General features: G+C 35.4%; 3 protein-coding genes across 8 annotated transcripts in view; 1 reads left to right on the top strand and 2 right to left on the bottom strand.

The window, feature by feature from the left end:
• LOC111050254 (oocyte zinc finger protein XlCOF6.1-like) overlaps window positions 1–22,976 on the top strand; it is a 153,281-nt gene that overhangs the window by 65,937 nt on the left and 64,368 nt on the right. The gene's annotated exons all lie outside the window — the stretch shown is intronic.
• LOC120351333 lies at window positions 9,176–17,346 on the bottom strand. Of its 3 annotated transcripts, none has more exons than XM_039428262.1 (5): window positions 16,762–17,346; window positions 13,500–13,536; window positions 11,823–11,896; window positions 10,919–10,996; window positions 9,176–10,521 (listed from the first exon to the last, which is right to left on the bottom strand). In XM_039428262.1, exons 1-5 carry the CDS (start codon window positions 16,771–16,773, stop codon window positions 10,402–10,404), a joined length of 321 nt encoding a protein of 106 aa, XP_039284196.1. In that variant the 5' UTR covers window positions 16,774–17,346; the 3' UTR covers window positions 9,176–10,401. The 3 variants fall into 3 exon arrangements, with proteins under 3 accessions (XP_039284196.1, XP_039284200.1, XP_039284194.1); XM_039428266.1 differs by lacking the exon at window positions 16,762–17,346 and adding an exon at window positions 16,191–16,269; XM_039428260.1 differs by lacking the exon at window positions 16,762–17,346 and adding an exon at window positions 15,040–16,136.
• The window catches only part of LOC111061258 (zinc finger protein 239-like), a 45,319-nt gene continuing 41,923 nt past the window's right edge, over window positions 19,581–22,976 (bottom strand). For all 4 annotated transcript variants that reach the window (XM_039428173.1, XM_039428165.1, XM_039428180.1 and 1 more), the window contains one exon: window positions 19,581–22,358. In XM_039428173.1, the coding sequence (XP_039284107.1) occupies window positions 21,589–22,358 (770 nt within the window). In that variant the 3' untranslated portion in view covers window positions 19,581–21,588. The remainder of the gene's footprint in view (window positions 22,359–22,976) is intronic.

Raw genomic sequence — 22,976 nt, 5'->3', positions numbered from 1 at the left:
CAACTGTAAAATATACCGTATCTTGTTTCTATTGTACACTTCTTTTATTGCAATAATGACTAATTCTGTTCCTTCTTGTAGATTCTCTAATCTTTTGCACTGTCCTACTTTTACTTTCCCTTTAATTTCCAGCATTGTGATGTTATTATACTGCTCCACTTCTGTCTGTGTGAAGGGAGTGTCTTCCAAGTTTTTCCATACATCTGACAGAAACTTAAGTGATTCTATTCTAGGAAATGTATGACCATTATAGCTTGACATACCATTGACTGTAATTACACAAATTTTCTCTCCCTTGGTAGACAAATTATTTCTTTTTGGTCATTGTATGGGATTACAAAATAACCCACTTTCTTAAGGTCTTCTATTGCATTGTATGCATTAATAAAAACATTTTTATGGGAGCCCTTTACAAAGTAAACATTTTTCGAACCTTCCTTTTCTCCTAAAACACCTACATATGGAAATTTTCCCTTATTATTTACAGAAAATGCAGTCACATTATAAACCCCACTAGGCTCAAAATTCCTCCAATGTGAATAAAAATATGGCTCAAGTTCCTCTCTCAAATTTTCTATTTCTTCCTCAAATTCTATAAGTTGTTTGTGCTGCTCCTTTATGCTCTCTGTAGCCTCTAAAAACTCAATTTTCCTCCGTTTTAGATCAATTTCATCCAGTTCTAGCTTACGCTTCTTGCCTGATAGCACTGAGATAGGAGACAAGGGCTGTATCTCTTTAACAGGGTATGGGAGAAGCTTACAGGTTATGTTTGCTCGTTTTCTTAAGACTTGTGGTATCAAGTTACCTGTTGCTACAAGACCCAACTCATCTAGGTCAACAACTTTGGATATGCTAGAGAAAACTGTGGTTGACTTGGAGAAATAAGTCTCACCACTCTTAATATAACACTTTTGTATAAAACTAATATTGTCCTTGTTGTCTGTATCCTCGAAAATTTCCACATAATTAATGGGTAGTAGATTAAAGCTAAATGCAGAGATTACATAGGATATTATTTTATTTCGTTGTTGTGGATTGGTAGGCAGATTTAATTGTACTCCAGTCAATTTCTTAGTATTGCTATTTCCCCAGTAAACATATTGTAAGAGATTGTTAAAAACCAAACAACAGCTATTCTTTAAATTGTTTGTCAGTTTAGTCCACATTTTAGCTAAGGATACAGAAAATATAGGAGCATTTTGGAAATAATTCTTACTGTCATTTAAGAGTGACAAGCAATCTTGAATAGGGTCAAATTGATTAGAGCTATAGTTATTTCTAATGCTGTAGTTATAAATTGTTGCTTCCAAACGTGTAATACCATGCATTTTAGCCAAGTCAGAGGTAAAGGTTTCACATATCTTGTATCTGGACAGGCAATAAAGTCTACAATATGGTTACCTAACTGCTTATTTACACCAGGGCTTGTCATTTGACAAATAAACTTATTATAAATTTTTACTCTCACATTATTATTAACCCAAGTCAAGCAATCAATTCCAACAGTTCCATCATTATTCACATTACATTATAGTCTTCTTTATATTCTCCTTGGAAACAAAACAATGATTTGTAGTTAGAAAATCACACATTCCACTCTTGTTAAATATTCCAGCAAAGTCCTGTGTTATGTCCAAGTCTAGAAGATAGAAATGTTCCTTCCTTAGTTGCTCCAATATTGTTGGTAACTCCTCCATTAATGTAGCAATGGGGACATCGGCAAGCTCTACTTTGTATGGTATCCCCACTGGATTGTAGTACTTCTGCTGCACTTCTCTATAGTTGTCCTCCCCAAGCAGTTGTAGAATCTTCTTTGACATATCGCTTCCACTGTCCAATAGGTATGGTAACTTTGCTTTAACTCCATGCTTAGCTGACACCATTTTGGAGAATTTTCCTCTCAAGTATAAGTTGAATGATCCACACATCTCCTTCTTTAGAATAAAACGTCTTTTATCCAGTTCTTGACAGTCCTCCAAACCACAAACCTTTACCAGCATAATATTGTCACAAAAGGGTTCTGTTATAGGCACAAGATTTGATTCATCCTGCACTAACAGTTCTTCTCCAGCAGTGTAATCAATTTTCCCAATGTCTGTAATAAGGTTGTCATTGCATAGATTTTCTGTCAACAGCCACAAACCAAACCGCTCATTGGTAGGCTTTATTTTATTACCACAAAGCTGAGACACACTAAACACTTTGGAAGAAGCCATGTTCACTGTTTCGCTGTTACTATCAAACTGAGCGAATGTCAATTATTCTGGAGTATTTATAGGGATACAGCTAAGGAGAAGGATACTGCGCATGCGCAATGATAACTAGATTTTGTGTGAAGGGAGTGTCTTCCAAGTTTTTCCAAACATCCGACAGAAATTTTAGATTTTGTATTCTAGGAAATGTGTGTGCATTATAGCTTGTCATAACATTGAGTGTAATTACACAAATGTTCTCCCTCCTTCTCCGCATTCCTCTCTCATTTTTTCTTTCCTGCTAAACGAGTGGAGGAGGAGGACAAAGGAGGAGGACAAAGGAGGAGAATGGAGGACAGTTTTTGTCCTCGGAGGGGAGGATTTTTGTCCTCGGAGGGGAGGATGAGGATAACAGAAGAGAAGGAGAACAAAGGAGGAGGAAGAGGACAAAAGAGGAGGAAGGAGGACACAGCAAATCAAAGGTTAGTTAGTTATTTTATTGGTGTGTGCTCATAAGAGAGGGAGGAGGAGTGGGGGTCGCTGAAATTGCATCACCGAAAGCATAGCAAGGTGATTTCTTACCTATATGAACATTTACAAGAAGTTATAGAATTGGATAAAAATCGTGAATGGGAAATTGGATTGATTAATTTTTCCAGTTACAATAGTATTGCAAACATTAACAAAGGAACAAATTCCAGCTTCAAATATGGTGATAGATTAATCGAGTTGGATACTGGTGCATATGAAGTTGAGGATATTATAAAATCTTTAAAGAATATTTAAATGATGACAGAGAATAAACTTATTATATGTGCAAACGTAAATACTATGAAGATTGAAATTCATTCTGATAAAGCCATTGATTTAACACGTTCTGATTCGATTGCTAAGATACTTGGTTTTGATAATGTTGTTTTGCAGCCAAATAAATGGCATTATTCCAAACATTTGGTTAACATAACAAGCGTTGACAGTATTCTTGTTGAGTGTAATTTAGCTTGCGGGAGTTACTCTGAGGGAAAACAAAAACATGTAATCTACGAATTTTTACCAAAGGTTCCTAGCGGTTATTTAATAAACGAAGTACCATCACCGATTATTTATGTACCTTTGAATACGCATCGAATCAAACTATTAATGTAAAGGTAACGGACCAGAACAGATCGTTATTGATTTCCGCGGAGATACAATTACAATTAGGTTGCACATACGTGAAAGTAATGGGTTATTTTATTTTCAACCCACGTTCGAATAAGAGCAATCAAGTCATTAGAGAAAGGAACGCGATAGCGACAACACCTAAAAACAAACGTGCTTTGTCGGCTAAAAGCGCGAGAATATTAGAAAAGTTGGGTTTTATAGTCGATTGGCGACATGTTAGGCGGGGGAGCGGCGGCAATTAGTGAAATACTGGATGTGGAGACAGACCTTCAGTTTTATAATGATATTACTAAATTCCAACTTTAGAAGATCATGTAAGACTGAAATTTTTGAGACTGCTCGATGCTGACACTCCACTGAAATTAGGTTTCCGCCATTGGGAAATTTGTGAATTACCAAATTTGCAAAATTCACTTAACCATTCTTGGGCGGTTCGTACCACATCGAGTTTTGATAGTCCAAAATACGTTATAATTGCATTTCAAACTGATCGTAAGAATAAAATAAATAAATCAATATCTAATTTCGATAGCTGCGGTATTTACAATGTTAAAGTATATTTGAACAGTGAGTATTATCCATATGAAAATCTGCTAGGTAAGAAGGAGGTTTTATACCGCATGTTCTTGGATTTCGCACCCTCGTATTATAATCATTCAATCAATAGTGAACTCGGAACAGAAATCGATTTTAAAACATTTTGTGAATCAACACCACTGATTGTTGTAGATTGTTCACACCAACCAAGTCATTGAAATCATCGACAGATGTTCGTATTGAAATGGAATTTAAAAGTGCAGTACCTGCAAATACTTCCGCGTATTGCGTTTTAATTAGCGATCGTGTGATGGAATACACACCTCTCACGAGTATGGTGAAAGAAGTTCAGTAATTTGTTGATAGAGTGCATCACTGCAGGTTATATAAGGTGTGTACTGCGACAAATGTAAGCCATTATCAGTTTCACCTTTGAACAGCCAACATGTCCTATTCTTTGTGTTCTGATATTTTGGATAAGCCGCAAACTCGCTCTATGGTATTCAGTGCGATCTTGATAGTTTCTATTATGAAGCAAGGTGCAGTACGCCGAAGCCGCTGGAGGTGGAGGAGGAGGAGGGGAGAGACGCAGGATTACTGAAGCCGCTGCAGGTGGGGGAGGACAAAGGAGGATTTGAGGAACCCCCCGCCGCCGCCGCCGCCGCCGCTGAGGGGAGAGACAAAGCCTACGAAGAGAAGAAGGTCAAGCGACTGCTAAAATTGCTACGGTTGATCTTCACTGGTTTAAACAAGATTGTAATCAAATTATTGTGAAAGAACTTGCCATAATTGATCAGTTTAATAATTATATTGTGTTCCATTTCAAATCGCCATTTGCAAAGACAGAATTGAGTGCAAAATTGTATAACGATGCAACATGGTTAGAACGTCACTATCATAAAATAAAATGGGAAGATGGAGATTTAGAATACAATGAGTCATTAATACGTGATTACCTTGCAGCTTATGAGAAAATTTTCACAAAAGGAACTGAGAAAGCAAAGTTTTTAAGAAGATTGCATAGCAACGTACAATGCATACCAGAGGATTTTCCAAAACCTGATTTCAGCTTTTTCACTAGTTCATGGTGTTATGCTGCATGCAACATTCATAAAAATAATCCACATTCTCGCTGTGCGTTATTCTCTGCCCAGCATTATAATTCTTTGTTGTTTAAAAATATGTATCAAACAAATAATTTCTTGTGTGAAAACAATCGAATGCAAAGTATGAAATGGCTCCGATGTACACAAATTCACAGAAAAGAAACTTTGCTCGTTATGGATTCTTCTACAACAGAAAGGATCTACAGTGTGTTTATTGCCAGCATGCATTGAGACTGCATAAAGCGCGTACATGTTGTCTATCGTCATTGATGAAGAAAGACCACTTAATTACTCTATAATAGTTCCTGCCTACACCTAGTTTTCTTCATTCGCTCAACATCATATAGGTAAGAAATCACCTTGCTATGCTTTCGGCGATGCAATTTCAGCGACCCCCACTCCTCCTCCCTCTCTTATGAGCACACACCAATAAAATAACTAACTAACCTTTGATTTGCTGTGTCCTCCTTCCTCCTCTTTTGTCCTCTTCCTCCTCCTTTGTTCTCCTTCTCTTCTGTTATCCTCATCCTCCCCTCCGAGGACAAAAATCCTCCCCTCCGAGGACAAAAACTGTCCTCCATTCTCCTCCTTTGTCCTCCTCCTTTGTCCTCCTCCTCCACTCGTTTAGCAGGAAAGAAAAAATGAGAGAGGAATGCGGAGAAGGAGGGAGAACATTTGTGTAATTACACTCAATGTTATGACAAGCTATAATGCACACACATTTCCTAGAATACAAAATCTAAAATTTCTGTCGGATGTTTGGAAAAAACTTGGAAGACACTCCCTTCACACAAAATCTAGTTATCATTGCGCATGCGCAGTATCCTTCTCCTTAGCTGTATCCCTATAAATACTCCAGAATAATTGACATTCGCTCAGTTTGATAGTAACAGCGAAACAGTGAACATGGCTTCTTCCAAAGTGTTTAGTGTGTCTCAGCTTTGTGGTAATAAAATAAAGCCTACCAATGAGCGGTTTGGTTTGTGGCTGTTGACAGAAAATCTATGCAATGACAACCTTATTACAGACATTGGGAAAATTGATTACACTGCTGGAGAAGAACTGTTAGTGCAGGATGAATCAAATTTTGTGCCTATAACAGAACCCTTTTGTTACAATATTATGCTGGTAAAGGTTTGTGGTTTGGAGGACTGTCAAGAACTGGATAAAAGACGTTTTATTCTAAAGAAGGAGATGTGTGGATCATTCAACTTATACTTGAGAGGAAAATTCTCCAAAATGGTGTCAGCTAAGCATGGAGTTAAAGCAAAGTTACCATACCTATTGGACAGTGGAAGCGATATGTCAAAGAAGATTCTACAACTGCTTGGGGAGGACAACTATAGAGAAGTGCAGCAGAAGTACTACAATCCAGTGGGGATACCATACAAAGTAGAGCTTGCCGATGTCCCCATTGCTACATTAATGGAGGAGTTACCAACAATATTGGAGCAACTAAGGAAGGAACATTTCTATCTTCTAGACTTGGACATAACACAGGACTTTGCTGGAATATTTAACAAGAGTGGAATGTGTGATTTTCTAACTACAAATCATTGTTTTTGTTTCCAAGGAGAATATAAAGAAGACTATAATGTAATTGTGAATAATGATGGAACTGTTGGAATTGATTGCTTGACTTGGTTAATAATAATGTGAGAGTAAAAATTTATAATAAGTTTATTTGTCAAATGACAAGCCCTGGTGTAAATAAGCAGTTAGGTAACCATATTGTAGACTTTATTGTCTGTCCAGATACAAGATTATGTGAAACCTTTACCTCTGACTTGGCTAAAATGCATGGTATTACACGTTTGGAAGCAACAATTTATAACTACAGCATTAGAAATAACTATAGCTCTAATCAATTTGACCCTATTCAAGATTGCTTGTCACTCTTAAATGACAGTAAGAATTATTTCCAAAATGCTCCTATATTTTCTGTATCCTTAGCTAAAATGTGGACTAAACTGACAAACAATTTAAAGAATAGCTGTTGTTTGGTTTTTAACAATCTCTTACAATATGTTTACTGGGGAAATAGCAATACTAAGAAATTGACTGGAGTACAATTAAATCTGCCTACCAATCCACAACAACGAAATAAAATAATATCCTATGTAATCTCAGCATTTAGCTTTAATCTACTACCTATTAATCATGTGGAAATTTTCGAGGATACAGTCAACAAGGACAATATTAGTTTTATACAAAAGTGTTATATTAAGAGTGGTGAGACTTATTTCTCCAAGTCAACCACAGTTTTCTCTAGCATATCCAAAGTTGTTGACCTAGATGAGTTGGGTCTTGTAGCAACAGGTAACTTGATACCACAAGTCTTAAGAAAACGAGCAAACATAACCTGTAAGCTTCTCCCATACCCTGTTAAAGAGATACAGCCCTTGTCTCCTATCTCAGTGCTATCAGGCAAGAAGCGTAAGCTAGAACTGGATGAAATTGATCTAAAACGGAGGAAAATTGAGTTTTTAGAGGCTACAGAGAGCATAAAGGAGCAGCACAAACAACTTATAGAATTTGAGGAAGAAATAGAAAATTTGAGAGAGGAACTTGAGCCATATTTTTATTCACATTGGAGGAATTTTGAGCCTAGTGGGGTTTATAATGTGAGTGCATTTTCTGTAAATAATAAGGGAAAATTTCCATATGTAGGTGTTTTAGGAGAAAAGGAAGGTTCGAAAAATGTTTACTTTGTAAAGGGCTCGCATAAAAATGTTTTTCTAAATGCATACAATGCAATAGAAGACCTTAAGAAAGTGGGTTATTTTGTAATCCCATACAATGACCAAAAAGAAATAATTTGTCTACCAAGGGAAGAGAAAATTTGTGTAATTACAGTCAATGGTATGTCAAGCTATAATGGTCATACATTTCCTAGAATAGAATCACTTAAGTTTCTGTCAGATGTATGGAAAAACTTGGAAGACACTCCCTTCACACAGACAGAAGTGGAGCAGTATAATAACATCACAATGCTGGAAATTAAAGGGAAAGTAAAAGTAGGACAGTGCAAAAGATTAGAGAATCTACAAGAAGGAACAGAATTAGTCATTATTGCAATAAAAGAAGTGTACAATAGAAACAAGATACGGTATATTTTACAGTTTGAGAGCCTAGAAGAATTGTATGTGTCTAACTATTGGTTGGAGGAGGAATTTGAGAGCTCTAACATTGATTTGAATTATAAAATTAGAATTAAGCTAGATGTTCTAAAGCATAACCCCAGTAGACATAAGGAAAGAGTTGTATTTTGTATTTAAGTTAAGGTATTGTAAATAGTGGAAAATGTGAGTGCAGAGAAGGTTGTAATCTAATGTGACATCATTCAGGCTAAGGGCGGTGTCATCTGCGAACGTGGCTGTGGTATTCTCCTCCAAATTAGGGATATCACTAGTGAAGAGAAGATAAAGGACTGGTCCTAAAACACTTCCTTGCGGAACTCCTGCTTTTATCTCTCTTAGATCAGAATATGAATCTTCATATTTGACTCTAAAGTACCTTCCTGTCAAATATGATTGCAATATTTCTGTAAATTGCTTAGGAAGCATTTTCTTCAGTTTATAAAGAAGTCCCTCATGCCATACTTTGTCAAAAGCTTGCCCTATGTCGAGAAAAACTGCTGAACAAACCTTTTTTTCTTCCAAGCTCTTCTCTATTATATTAACTATCCTATGTACTTGATCAATTGTGGAGTGTTTTTTCTGAAACCAAATTGATGATTAGGAATTAATTGCTTTCTCTCAATTATTGGCTTGAGTCTACTCAATAATATCCTCTCAAACAACTTTGATAACACAGGTAACAATGAAATTGGTCTGTATGAAGCTACTTCATGTGGTTCTTTTCCTGGCTTGAGTAACATTATAACTTCAGCTACTTTCCAGACTCCTGGTACAAATCTGAGTCTGAATGAAGCATTCAGGATGTTTGTTAGCTTGATGAGTGCTTTCCTTGGTAGATGCTTCAGGACTAAACCAGTTATCAGGTCAAATCCTGGAGTTTTCTTAGCATTCATAAGTTTTATTTCCTTTCTCACTTCTTCTACTGAGACATTCATTAGTTCTTGATTTTCCTGCATGATGTTACCTTCAATTTCTAGATCTTCTTGAGCTGCAACGTTTGGCTGGAAGACATTCACAAGATGATCAGCGAATGCCTGTGCCTTTTCTTCATTATTCTTGGCCCATTGTCTATTCAGTTTCCTAATAGGGGGAACTTGTTGGATGGGTGTTTTTATTTTCTTAGAAGCCTTCCATAGTGAGTAATCAGTGTTGCCTTGTCCTGTCAAATTACTCAAGTAACTGTTGATTGATTCATTTGTTTTCAAATAATGACGTCGCGGAGACTAAAATCGACTAGTCTGAGTGTCACCATTTGGAAACACATGCTATTGACTAGAGTCGAGTCTCTTCTCGACCTGAGTCGCGTAAGTGTGAGTTGAGCCATAGTCGTGAAGGAATAGCAACTACTAAATTTGACTGCTGTATTGAGTTATATCACGATAATATTACAGTTTAATGATAGAAATTGTAATGTTGTTCAATGATTATGGAATTGCAAGCTAAGGCCAGCCATTCACGTTAAGGTTTGCCAAAGAGCTATAACTGTACAGATATTCGTCTGCACTCTGCAGTACACCTGGACTGGCAAGAGGTACTACTGTGCACTGGGTGAGTGAGGGGTAGTTGAAGTTGGAATAGCAGCCATCAAGTTCTGCTCTCTAGATTAAGATAAACTGATTGCTAGTTTGGTGGGTGTGAACAGAGAACATATAAGAACGCTAGTCAAAATACTTACAACTTATTGTATAACAATGAAGTATGGACTTTCTTCTCTATTCATACAATTGTGATGTTATTGACAATATTGCGATATAGACATTGATTTTGATCCTTGAATTTGATGGGAATACAATTCTATCTATCTATTTTAAACAAGCTGGTCTTCCTGTGTGACTTCCCACAATTCAAGCCATGCGCTAATAATAATAACAAGCTAGTGACCTGTGCTCTGTAATTGTGTGTTTGAAGCACTCGACAAACTTAAAACTTGACGTTCTGAAATCTTGAAGAACTGAACATAGGCCTATAACCATCTAAGTAAATTAGGAATCTAAATGCAAAATTTAAAGTTAATCAGATCAGTAGTTCAGACGTGATGATGCATCATTCATGTTTTCTATCCCTACTTGTATGAGCCGATTCTTTCTTTTATTATAGGCCTACTAAAGATTACTCTGGTTAATTGATAGAAATTTCAACAATTTTGCATTTTCATACTGTTCTTCTGCCGAAACTGGAAGAAAAGTTTTCATTCAGAAACAAGTTTTAATTATAATTTGATGAAAAAATAACAATCTAAACTGCATAACTTATTTATTCTAGTCAAGATAGAATACTTGCCTGATTGGAAGTTGAACCATTGTGTGAGGATGACTCATCTTTGACGTCGCTAGCTGCAAATTCACATTCTCCAAATTCATCCTCCTGCTTCTCGATCTTGATCTGTGAACATAAGAGAAGGCTTGTGTCACTTGAAAACTAGACGAATATCAAACTCAGCAAGTAATAGTGCTCAGTATAAAATATGGGTTGTAGTAGTTGATGTTTGTTTATTTATGTTTGTTAGAATAGCAACGAATATATTCAAGAATGCATTCCTTAAAGAATGGACTTTTTTCTATAGTTCCCATTGAATTCTTACTCTACAGTTTTATAAGATCCATGAAAGGTGATCCATAAAAATATTGCATAATATTATAAAGAATATTGCGACTGAATTAATCTTTTAACTAATTTCATCATATGCTATCAACAGTTGAAAAGTTGAAAAAAATGGATTCAACTTTATCATAAAGCTGTAGTCAGTAAATTTCAAGGTGGATTGTTCAACAATACATGCCTGCTGAGTAGCTGTATCACTACGTGCAGCTCCAATCCAACTGTCATCAAAAGGACTTTCCTGTTTCTCAACTTTAACCTGGAACAAAGAGACAACAAAAATTAACTTGAATCCTTTACAGTAGAATCATGATGAAACGCATTTTCTATTTTGAGATATCTATTTTAGATACTCTAGTAATATACTGCACTTGACAATTAATCCTTTGTCAATTGATCAGGTAACACACTGATGATGAGAGTTTTCAAAGCTTGAAATCCCCATGGATCGAATAATGGTGTTTTTGCTGCTACATAACGGAGCTCTCAAGCAACAGACCCCCATTTTACACATTGCATGAGAGAGTACAGAGTACTGGACTGTAGATGAGTGGACAGGATGTAGGTTGCCTTTGCCTATACCAGACAGGCAGCACTGTAAATTTGCAGGTATTCAATCAATCAATCTTAATTGTTTTCATCAAACATTACAAATGTAATTATCCTGGTATACTATCAGGACATCTATAAAATTCAACCACTATCAAGTGATGTCATCTAACAATAAAGTCTCTCCCACATCAACCAATGAGCAAATGGACTGCAATGTAATGACATATTACATCAGTAATCGACGTTCAATTGTGTTTAATTCAATATAGATGTACTTACATCCAATTCAAGGATTTAAAAATCTCACAATTTACCCCACTTTGAAAATATTTACATTCATTAGTTTCTCTAAAATGATTAGTTTTTCAACATTAATGAAAATAATTGTAGAAAACAATATTAGTTTCCTTGACTGGAGAGGCAAATGTTTCACATACAACACCAACACATGCTAGGTTTGAAATATATCTATTACCTTTTACCTGAAACAATGAATATTCAAATTTGAATGTATTTTTGAAAATATTTTTCACCTGAACTTTGATTTGTGGTCTCGATGTTGATACATCTTCCAGTCTGTTAACAACTACTTTTGCAATTTTCCCACCTGGAAAAAAATAAAATTATGAAGTGAAGGAAAATTATGAGACATAAAATAAAAAATGTTTATTGAATTTTCCAAGTTAAAAGTTTGATATTATGATGAATATTTTCAAGAAAAATCTCATTTCGAAAACCAATTATGAGTTTTAGAACATCAGTGTCATATTACCAAAAATAGTATCAAATGTTAATGTTCTCAATCAAAAACAGTCTAAAAAAGTAATTGCTGAAATATTGGTTTTGGATATAGATATTATTTTTCATACAAAGCATTCAGTAAGTAAAATCATTCAAGGTATTAAACGTGCTTTTAACTGAAGAACACAGCTTTTCAACATAAGAAATTACCTTCTTGTGATCACAAAAACCTTTGATAAAGACATTCCATTCATAAACAGTCTGATCCCAAACACTGCTTGGCTTTGATCATAACTAGTCCTGTCAATATAGATATAAGAAAGGGGGTGTGCTTGCAATATATACTGTAGTTCTGATGTTTTAATATATTATTTGCATACATGAGAGAAGTCCAGAACAAATTTCTACATGCAAAATTTCCTTGTGCCAGATACAGGGTGGCCCAAATACCTCGTATTTTCGGTTCATTTCCCAGTTTTCAGCTATTTCTGCCAAATCCAGTAATCGTACAGAAAAATTTGCTCTCGACTTTTTTGAGATTATAAAATTCTGAATAAAATGAGATCATTCGGAACTCTCTATCTCCAATGAGTACTGAGTTATAATTTTTCAAAAATGGGTAAAATATAAACAAAAAATCAATTTTGATGAATTTTAGTTTTTGATCATCATCTTGTGATTTTAGATGTATAATTCAAAGTCACTGTGGACGTATTTTTGTGCTCTACAATCTTAGTTAACGTAGAGCGCACTATCTCATATAGATTTCCAGGTACACCTGGCAAAAATACAGAAATTTATAATCTAAAAAAAGGCGAGAGCAAATTTTTCTGTCCGATTACTGGATTTGATAGAAATACCTGAAAACTGGAAAATGGACTGAAAATACAAGGTTTTTGGGCCACTCTGTATCTAGCACAGATAAATTTTGCATGAAAAAAATGGTTCTGGACTTCTCTCATGTATCCATATAATATATTTAAAAATCAGAACTACAATATATATTGCATCACCAATGTATATAGTGACTGGAATATCAATCAAAAGCTAAATGTTGTTTCATTAAACATTATTCAATGAATCAACATAATTGTTCGATAACTTTGATGTAAAGTCTGCACATACATTTTCATAGGTTCAGTGGATAGTTCATGGGTTTACAGTGGCTGTTATTGGTTTAGCAAAAGTTTTTCATGTAAAATAATTGGGTTTTCATAAAAAAGTTTAGACTCAAAACAACAATTGAGATTCTAGGAAAATGAAAGAAGAAATAATGTATATACTGATGGAAATAGATGAGAAATTGCATTTATTCAAATGCCCATCGATGAATAATTATTATTAAAAAAAATTCAAGTCAAATGCTGTTAAGCCTGTTGTCAATATTTGCAGTAGCAGAATTCTTCCGGGTGGTTTCACAGCATTTAACTTTGGATTTTCGTTTAATAGTGGTTAATGTGTATACTTACAAACATGGTACTCCATACTCTGGAAAGTAGTTTGTCTCTGAAAACAATACAGAGAGTACATTTTTCAATTGTCTATCTATAGTACAGTGTACAGCTTTATTAATTGAATTCCTCTAAATCTATTAATATATAACATTGAACATTTTCAGCTGCTTAGAAGCACTCAAATAGGCAGAATCAACTCTATGGAGCTTTATTAGTTTTAAACAACATAACAATATTAGTGGAATACTCAAACTATTGATCAAATGTATGATGGCAAAATTGATAGAGAATCAGTAAAAATAACAAGAAAATTCCACAAAATAGATCATTTATGGACTTGAAGAAAAATAGCCTACATGCCTCATTTATTGTTAAGCAACTTTATAAAGGTCGACTCATCTCCAATACTTTTTGATGCAGACTAATGCTTATCTTTTAAACTCAGTATCATATTCCCAAATTATTATTGTTTTGTCATTGTATGTATAGCATAATAAATTATTTATTCTCTTTCAATCCTAGATCATACAGTAACTTGAAGAGCTGAGTTGAATTTAAATATACTTTTTCCATTTCATACAATTATTATTAGCATAGCTTCAAATTTTGGTAAAAAGGACATTCATTTGTGTTTTAATGACGGAGATTTATGATATAGGCAACAGTAACAGCATTACAGCATATAGGCAACAATAAAGGCAACAGCAAAACAAATAGCTGAACCATTGGCTGCAGCCATTAACAGCTGTTTTGTGGCAGGAAGGTTTCCAGACTGTCTCAAGACAGCGAGACAGTGCCAATTCACAAGAAGGGGGAGACCAGTGATCCAGCAAACTTCAGGCCAATCTCCATGGTGCCTATCTTCTCAAAGGTGATCGAGACAGAGATGAAAATGCAGATGACCAACTTTTTTGAGGGGAATGGGCTGCTGTCATCATTGCAACATGGATTTAGAAACAGACGATCCACAACTAGTGCTCTCCTGGCTTTGACAGAAAACATTCAGAGAAGTTTTGAGGATGGTGAATCCCTTGCCCTCACATTGTGTGACCTTAGCAAGGCCTTCGATTGCGTACCTCACAGGATATTGGTTGGAAAGCTGGAGAAATATGGTCTGGGTGGCGGGGTCCTTAAGACAGTGACATCCTATCTGGATAATAGAAAACAGGTGGTGCAGCTGAGAGGTGCTGGCTCGAGGCTGAGAGGCGTTAAGCATGGAGTACCACAGGGCTCGGTTTTGGGCCCTCTGTTGTTCATATTACTCATGAACGACTTCTCAAGCAGTCAGGGGGACAACACCACCTTGATTGCCAGAGGTGTCACTGTGGAACAGGCAAAGGAGGAGTCTGCCAGACTCTTAGAAGTAGCTAAGTTGTGGTTTCTTGCCAACAAGCTCAAATTAAATGATGATAAAACAAACATCTTGGTTTGCTCATTGAAAAGACAGCCAGTCGTATCGGATCCAGTAAAACTATTAGGACTCTGGTTGGATGAGCGATTGAGCTGGAATCATCATGTGAATCAAGTATGCAGGAAATTGTCTAGAGTGCTGTACCTCCTTCGTAAGCTGAGATGTGTGGTGGATCAGAGAAGTCTTGTCATGGCCTATCATTCGCTGTTTCACAGCCATATCATCTATGGATTGCTCCTGTGTGGTCACGCACCAGCTGTCCACGATGTGCTGCTACTGCAAAAGAAGGCTCTGAGAATAGTGACATTTTCCAGCTTCAGGGATCACTGCAGGCTACTATTTAGGGATCTTGGGATACTCACAGTGTACAGTCAATATGTATTGTGCTCGCTTATGTATATCAAGAAGAACCTGGTGCAGTTTCAAAAAAGGTGTGATGTACACAGCCACAATATGCGACATGCCACTAGACTGGAGGTGCCCCGGAGCCGACTGGCGGGGAATTACAATAGCTTTCCTTCGCAGGCAATAAGATTTTTTAACAGCCTTCCTAGACCAATTCAGGAAACACGGAACTCTTGGTTCTATACCACTTTGAAAAATAAACTCCTGGAAAAGCCACTCTACTCACTACAGGAGTTTTACAGTGAACCTCTTTTTGGGAGTCAATCACCTCCACAGCGTGAATGACCATGTAGGTTATTTTTATTGAGAATTCCGACACTGCCTATCTGGAAACCCCAGTCATTGGCAACGACCAAATATAAATTATGCAAAGTAAATTTTTATAACTTATCTTGGAACTTTTGAAATGAGAAATTAACAAAAATAATAAAACTTACTGAATACTCAATAACATTTTGAGAATTCAATATGGTAGTGACCAGTCAAGCCCATGTCTAGAGCAGACTGCACACAGAGAAATTAGTAGCAGCTGGTAACTACTAGCAGAAATGTGGAATTAGAAATTTCATTTAAATGTTCATGACATTTCTAATCCCACTTTCACATAGTATGTAGCTAGAGGATGCCACTAATGTATCTGTGAGCAGCATGCTTACTGAACATGGAATTGGAAATGCCATCTTCATATTCGAGTTCCGGACATTTCCAATTCCACATTCCCGCAACAACTATTGTCCCTGTGTGCAGGCTGCTAATACTGTAAGTGGTCCTAAAATGTAGCTTTTCAAATGGAGTCTTTCCGTTTTTCTATAGTATTGACAAGTAGAAAGATGATAGGATTCAACGAAGAAAAACAATTATTTGATTGAATCTTTATACATAGCTCTCACCAGTCAGATGACTGAAGTTAGCTCCAATGTTGGTCTACCCATCTACTGTATAAACAATGCGCATGAATGCAAATGCAAGCTTGGTTATGCATGACCACTAAGCGTGCAGATACTTACTTTCCATGTCCAAGATCACCATTAAGCTATTATTATTTTATCTATTTCCTACTAATATTTAGCTACCTGAAGGGCTTTGTCATTGCATTTGAGGAGGTCGTCATAAGAGCAGTTAAGTGTGCAGATGAAAACTGAAAAGTGCAATAGCAACACTCACACTTTCTAGTTGCGTTAAGTGTGAGAAACAACATGCAAGTCACAAAGTGTCTGTTTTAATGACATTTTTCAAATTTTGCTTTTTGGCTCATGCATGATTTTACATGCACTTGCACACTTATGAATTCATTGTGATCACAACCTTAAATATGTCAATAATAATCTGAATTCTTATAAAACTCAATTCCAAATACTTATTTTTGTGGAATCAGAAACAATAAATTGTATTCATTTAACAAACTAATAAGCGATACTGTTTTTAAGGTTATGTTGAAGAAAAAATATTTTAATAACTCACCTTCTTATCCATTATTTTATTAATAGGACAAAAACATATAGACAAACAATGAATATTGTAAAGTAAATATTTATCTTCTGCGTTTGATTATTGATGATTTTGAGTAAATTTTAATAATATGAGTTACATTAGTAAGTATTTAATATTCAAAGCTTTCCTTCCACTTTCAGTCCTTTGTAACTGAATGCATACAGAGTGGTAACTCGGCTAGTATCCTGTCTCAAAAATCCGCCATCTTGTAAGAAAGCTAGAGTATCAAATATCATCTTCAGGTTTTAAAAATAAATTTGAAATAAACGTTCAACTGAAAGTTTTTAAAAATAAATTTCAAATAAGCATTCATAAATAATATTCACTGTATTATTTATATGAGAGTGCTGTATGTTCAAAAACATTATATTATAAACATGTAATGTGATATGGTACATTATTGTAAAGAGAATACTTTTCTTCAATGAATAAACTTGCTACATTTTTAAGTAAACTACTTTTATTAATACTAGTAGTTCTGCAAACAGTAGACCTCGCTCATGAATACAACTTTCAATCTAATGAGAAGGGCCAGTAAATTAAGTACAGAATATTGTGAAGATTTAGCCATGTCATCTATTATTTTCTCCATTGAAAGTGCTAGAGACACTGTTTGAAGGGACACTGGACTTATCAAGGAGGTTCCTTTATATCAAATACATACAAATTTTACCTTTTAAATGAAAAAGACTAAGAAATTGTCAAAAAACACAGATTCATTGATACTTAGAAAGACCGGTTTCAGTTTTTATCAGAGATTGACAATGGTGTAATCACCAAAACCGGTCTTTCTAAGTATCAATAAATATGTGGTTTTATGACAATGTCTTAGTCTTTTTCATTCAATATGAGTAATTACTACAATATCAACTTCTCAACTACACAGAAAGAAAAACAAAATTAACCTTTATACCTTTACATAGGTACAAATTTCTTTCTACAACTGCAGTACATATTGGACTCCAATACAATAAAGATTTTTTTCAAATAATTTATCCAATTAATTTGATAAATCAATTTAATAATTATAATATGATGATTCAATTTTATTATTCTATCTAATCATAATAATTTATTTTATAATGATATATTATTAGAATCAGATAAAACAATTAGTATCCTCTGCAAAAAAAGTTGGTAAGAACGAGATTTGAACCTGGGTCCCACAGTGACCAACTTGGTCACCATGTGCTCATAACAATAGATGCGAAAAAGTATGAACATGAATTGCTGTATCTTCAAAGACACATCCTTTCTGGATTGAGGTTAGTTTACAGTGTTTTTTTTTAATTACAAAAAACCACATGTCTTATCAAAAATCGTTACACATACATTTCTGTGCCTTGTTTCAAAGAACTTGCATACCAGATTTCATCCAAATCGGACAATAACTGTGACTGTAACTGCGGTACAAACAAACAAACAGACAAAAGCCGATCCAGTCGAAACTAAGACCTCAGCTTTGGTCAATAAATAAAATAATATCATTAAAATAGATAAACTTTTCCAAGTTTTAATTTCTCCAGGTTTTTTGGAAGGAATAATTCAAATTAGAAAATACTAATGCCTTGCTAAATTTTAAATAAGGTACAGTGGTTTATTCTTTAAGATTTTTTTCAAAAAGATCTGATGGAACAGTAGCTGTGATATATGTTCCAAAAGGAATGCCTGATTTGACTGTTTTTACATTGGGCTAGTAAAAAATTATAAAAAGGTTGAATGGGACATCAATTTAATTCAATTTGATTGCATTACAACCTGTAAACCTAGCCTAACCCCTACCATAGCTACGAATTTCCATCTTAGCTAATAATATTATAGGCAGTGTGATGTCACATCTTTTCTCAGCTTACACAAATTGAACAGTTGCCATTCAAAACCTATCCTAATACAAACAATTGACCTTGGAACGAGGCTCAGTATTTTTAGTGATATCAAATCACTGTTGTTTCCCTTTTTGTACTACATGATGTATAAATCAAATATCGCAACCACCCAGGCATATGGACAAGATTACAAGTTGAAGAAAAAATATAAAACACATTCAATTAATGAGTTGGAGATCACTGTTAAGCCCTGCACACACACATCGATTTTTGTTTGTTCCATATTTTGCCGTCCTTATCAATTCCATTAGATCAATTTCCATTTAGAAACAAATGATATTTTTCAAGTTCCATTTAATCTTATATAATTCATAAGGACGGCAAAATATCGTACAAACAAAAATCGATATGTGTGTGTGCAGGGCTTTTCATTGAATTCTCAATTCACAGATTGCCAGGTAATCAATCCATTGGAATGTGAATTTCAAATAAATGAGCTGCTATCATCTGGTGCTACCAATCTGTAGGGGGTTGCTCTGGATCAGGGACTGACTTGATCATTTCATGTTGAATCTTTTCAAAGGAATTGAATTCAAAGCAATGTTGAGACTCAGCAGAGTGCTAGATAGAGATGAGGTGATTCTGGCCTATCATTGCTGCTATGAGTCACTGCTGTACTCATGTAGGTCTTCAAAGAAAAATGTATTTTGAAGTCCCCGGTTTCCGAAACCTGAATCACCTGGCAATCTTTACTTTTGGGTTGTGATAAGTTATTGATAGTATTAAAAGAATAATCCAATGATTGAAAAATCGAAGTTATTCCTTTTAATTAACAAGAGTAACTATACAATACATTTTGAAATTGTTATATTTCATGTTGCAATCATTAATAATATGATACTATAAAAACATGTAACTTATAATTATAATACTACCTAACATAATATAATATGGAACTTCATAATAATTCAGTTGCAAAGTGATTGGACAATGAGTGCAGATATTCGTCAATACAATAGAATATTCAGGAATGTTGTTAAACTGAAGCAGCACCATAGTATCATGAAAGGAACCCAATATTATTAGTCAAATAGTTTTCAAATATCTGCTTCCATGATATAAGAAATACCCAAATTCTGAATCCATTTGATAAAAGAGTTAAATACTGACTAGTGGAGAAGTGGGATAACATTTTCAACAATGACATATTTTTGTGATATGGTGGTTAGTTTTAGATGGCCTCCACATTTTTTTTTTTGTAGCCATTAATTTTGATCTGTGTAATTTATGTGAGTTTTTTTAATCCTGATTTTTATTAAAGTTTTTGTAATATTTTGAATGTACCGAACATCAATATCATGTATCTGTTAAATTACCCATGCCAATAAATTATAAATGATTGATTGGAAAATGTTGAATACTTACATTCTTAAATACCTACATATTACCCAGTAAATCAAGACTAATTTTTCTGAATTAAGAGAATTCATCTTGATAGCAAGAAGCAGGGTTTCACCAATGACAATATCATACTCAGAAATATACAGGAAGTGTGAGCTCCATGAGTGTTCCTAGACCTGGGCAAGGATGGTGGAACCAGGTTGAGGCCAACTATAGTGAGGTTCATGTTATAATGGCAGTGGAGAAAGATAGCGGAACAGCATTGCCAATTCTCTGCCTTGTCACTGTCTTCTATGAAGGCTAGCTGATACTGGTATATCTGATGTAATATTAACTGTTCAATCTTGTTTAGAGTGATCAATTATATTTTATTCCTCGGGAAAATATATTTGCTAAATATTAAATACTAAATTTTCATAACTATTGAGATTAAATATTTTGTTAATTGATCATATACATTGTTAGAAAATTATCTGGAAATGTTGCAGAGCTAGAAAATGATAGCCCTTTCTGCTTTGATGAATGATACACAGGGTAAGCAAAACCAATGTTAATCAAATACTGCCATTATAACGTGGACCTCACTATAGGAGAGCTATTGAAGGAGAAGCTGCATGACATTGAGTTGATGGTGGGGGAAAATATCAACGTGATACTATAGGCTATTTATCAAATGACTTTATAATTATTGTGGATGATGACCATGATGTGAGCAGGTAATGCTTGTGAGTAGGTAATGGAAAGTGCAAGGTTGATTTCATAAGGCTGGCCACTAACGGTAAGACATGTATGATTCAAATATTGTCATAGATTGTTGTGTCATCACAGGGAAAGGCTTCCAGCAAGTTTTTTGAGGTTAGATTTTTCTATATCCAAATAAATGTGTTTTATTTTTTCTTTGCTGCACTATTCAAGTTTGAATAATTAATTTTTTAAAAAACAGGTTAGGTGACCTGTTGCCACCCGTAGGGGTCCCTAAGAGGACGAACCGATCACCAATTGATCCGGAGGCAAACCGGAATCAGCCACAAAGGCTCATTTGAGGTCCGGAAGACACCTGGACCATTTCTGATGAGTTTTGACCTGTTGCTATGCACTACAAGGACAGTGATGACTGCCACTACTCTCCCACCACTCCTAGCAACTCCCTTTCCCTCCAGGTAGTGCAAAAGCATGGCCTATCACCTCTCAGAAAGGAGAGAATTTCAGTCTTGTGAGATGACAACCGTGGTGTATCTGGAGGACACCGAACACCGCGGGGAGCCCAGCCGTCCCCAAAAGGCCGCTCCAACCACCGGCCGGCACACACCACACTGAGAGCAGCATCCCCAACTCTGCCCCTCCCCAGACGCCAGCCCAGGGTGACCCTGGCAATTTGAATAGAGTCAAGGTGTGGGCCAATACTCAGAACCTCAAATAATGTTGTTTGAAGCCTTTAGCTGTGATGACACAACAATGAATGGCGACATGAGTGTACACACATGTTCAACACACTTGTCCTGTTATTAGTGACCATCCTAAGAAACACAGTAAAATAAATTTGAATGAGTACATGTAAAGTCACAAATTTTCAGCTAGTAGTTGTTTCTCCTTTATGTGTTCTTATATGTCTCTTTAAAGTACCAGATTGAGCACATTTATAGTCACAATACTCGCAGCTGAAAGGTGTTTCTCCTGTGTGTGTTCTGATATGTGATTTCAAATTACCCGACTGAGCACATTTAAAGTCACAAAACTCGCAGCTGAAAGGTGTTTCTCCTGTGTGTGTTCTGATATGTGATTTCAAATTACCTGACTGAGCACATTTAAAGTCACAAAACTCGCAGCTGAAAGGTGTTTCTTCTGTATGTGTTCTGACATGTTTCATCAAATCACCTGATTGAGCACATTTATAGTCACAATACTCGCAGCTGAAAGGTGTTTCTCCTGTATGTGTTCTGATATGTTTCATCAAATCAGTTGATTGAGCACTTTTATAGTCACAATACTTGCAGCTGAAAGGTGTTTCTCCTGTATGTCTTCTGATATGTAATTTCAAAGCATTTGACCAAGCACTTTTATAGTCACATAACTCACAACTGAAAGGCTTTTCCCCAGTGTGTTTTCTCATGTGTCTCTTCAAATTACCAAACCATGTAGTTTCAAAGCTGCAGTCAGCACAGCTGTAGAGCTTGATCTTTTTGCCAGTCACAGATGGCTCAGTGCACTTTTCCACTGGAGAGATTGAATGTGCATTCAGTTCACCCACTTCTGTTGTATTGGCAGTTTCAGATGTGCTGCAGTTTGAAGGCCACATCTTCGGTTCACTCTCCACTGAACATCCTTCTGCCTCTTGCTCAACTGCAAACACCAATGATGCAACTTGTAAATGATTAAAGCAGAATGAAATAATGATAATATCTAGTATAAAACACTCACACAACTTTCCTTGAATTATAACTCAGTGATTATCACATTCATTATTCACCAATTGATACAATGGTTTATACAAACCAAGAGTTTTGCTGTCGATTGTAGAGATGGTACATATAACAAATTATAGTTAAATATTGGGTTAGATTGTGAACAATCACAGAAATAATAATAACAAATAAATTATGCCATGAGCAATTTTTTCTATTGATACACGTGAGAATAATGATCTATGATTGCTAATCCAGACCTTGGTTCTCTCTCAAGTGCAATACATATATAGATTGAATTATCAGATAATGATTGGTTATGTATATGACTGCCTATCTTTTTTACTTTCCTTGCCCTATTACCATAGGTAAGGAAAGTATTGCTTCCCAAAAAATTAAGGTACCCTAATTTCAAGTTTTCTATACGTTTCAAGGCCCCCTGAGTCCAAAAACATGATTTTTGGGTGTTGGTCTGTGTGTGTGTGTGTGTGTGTGTATGTGTGTGTGTGTGTATATATATGTCTGTGAACACGATAACTCCATTCCTAATTAACCG

This window comes from Nilaparvata lugens, chromosome 1, assembly GCF_014356525.2.
Source record: "Nilaparvata lugens isolate BPH chromosome 1, ASM1435652v1, whole genome shotgun sequence".
In the NCBI taxonomy this organism is placed as follows: domain Eukaryota; kingdom Metazoa; phylum Arthropoda; class Insecta; order Hemiptera; family Delphacidae; genus Nilaparvata; species Nilaparvata lugens.
This window is presented reverse-complemented; position numbering and strand designations above follow the sequence as displayed.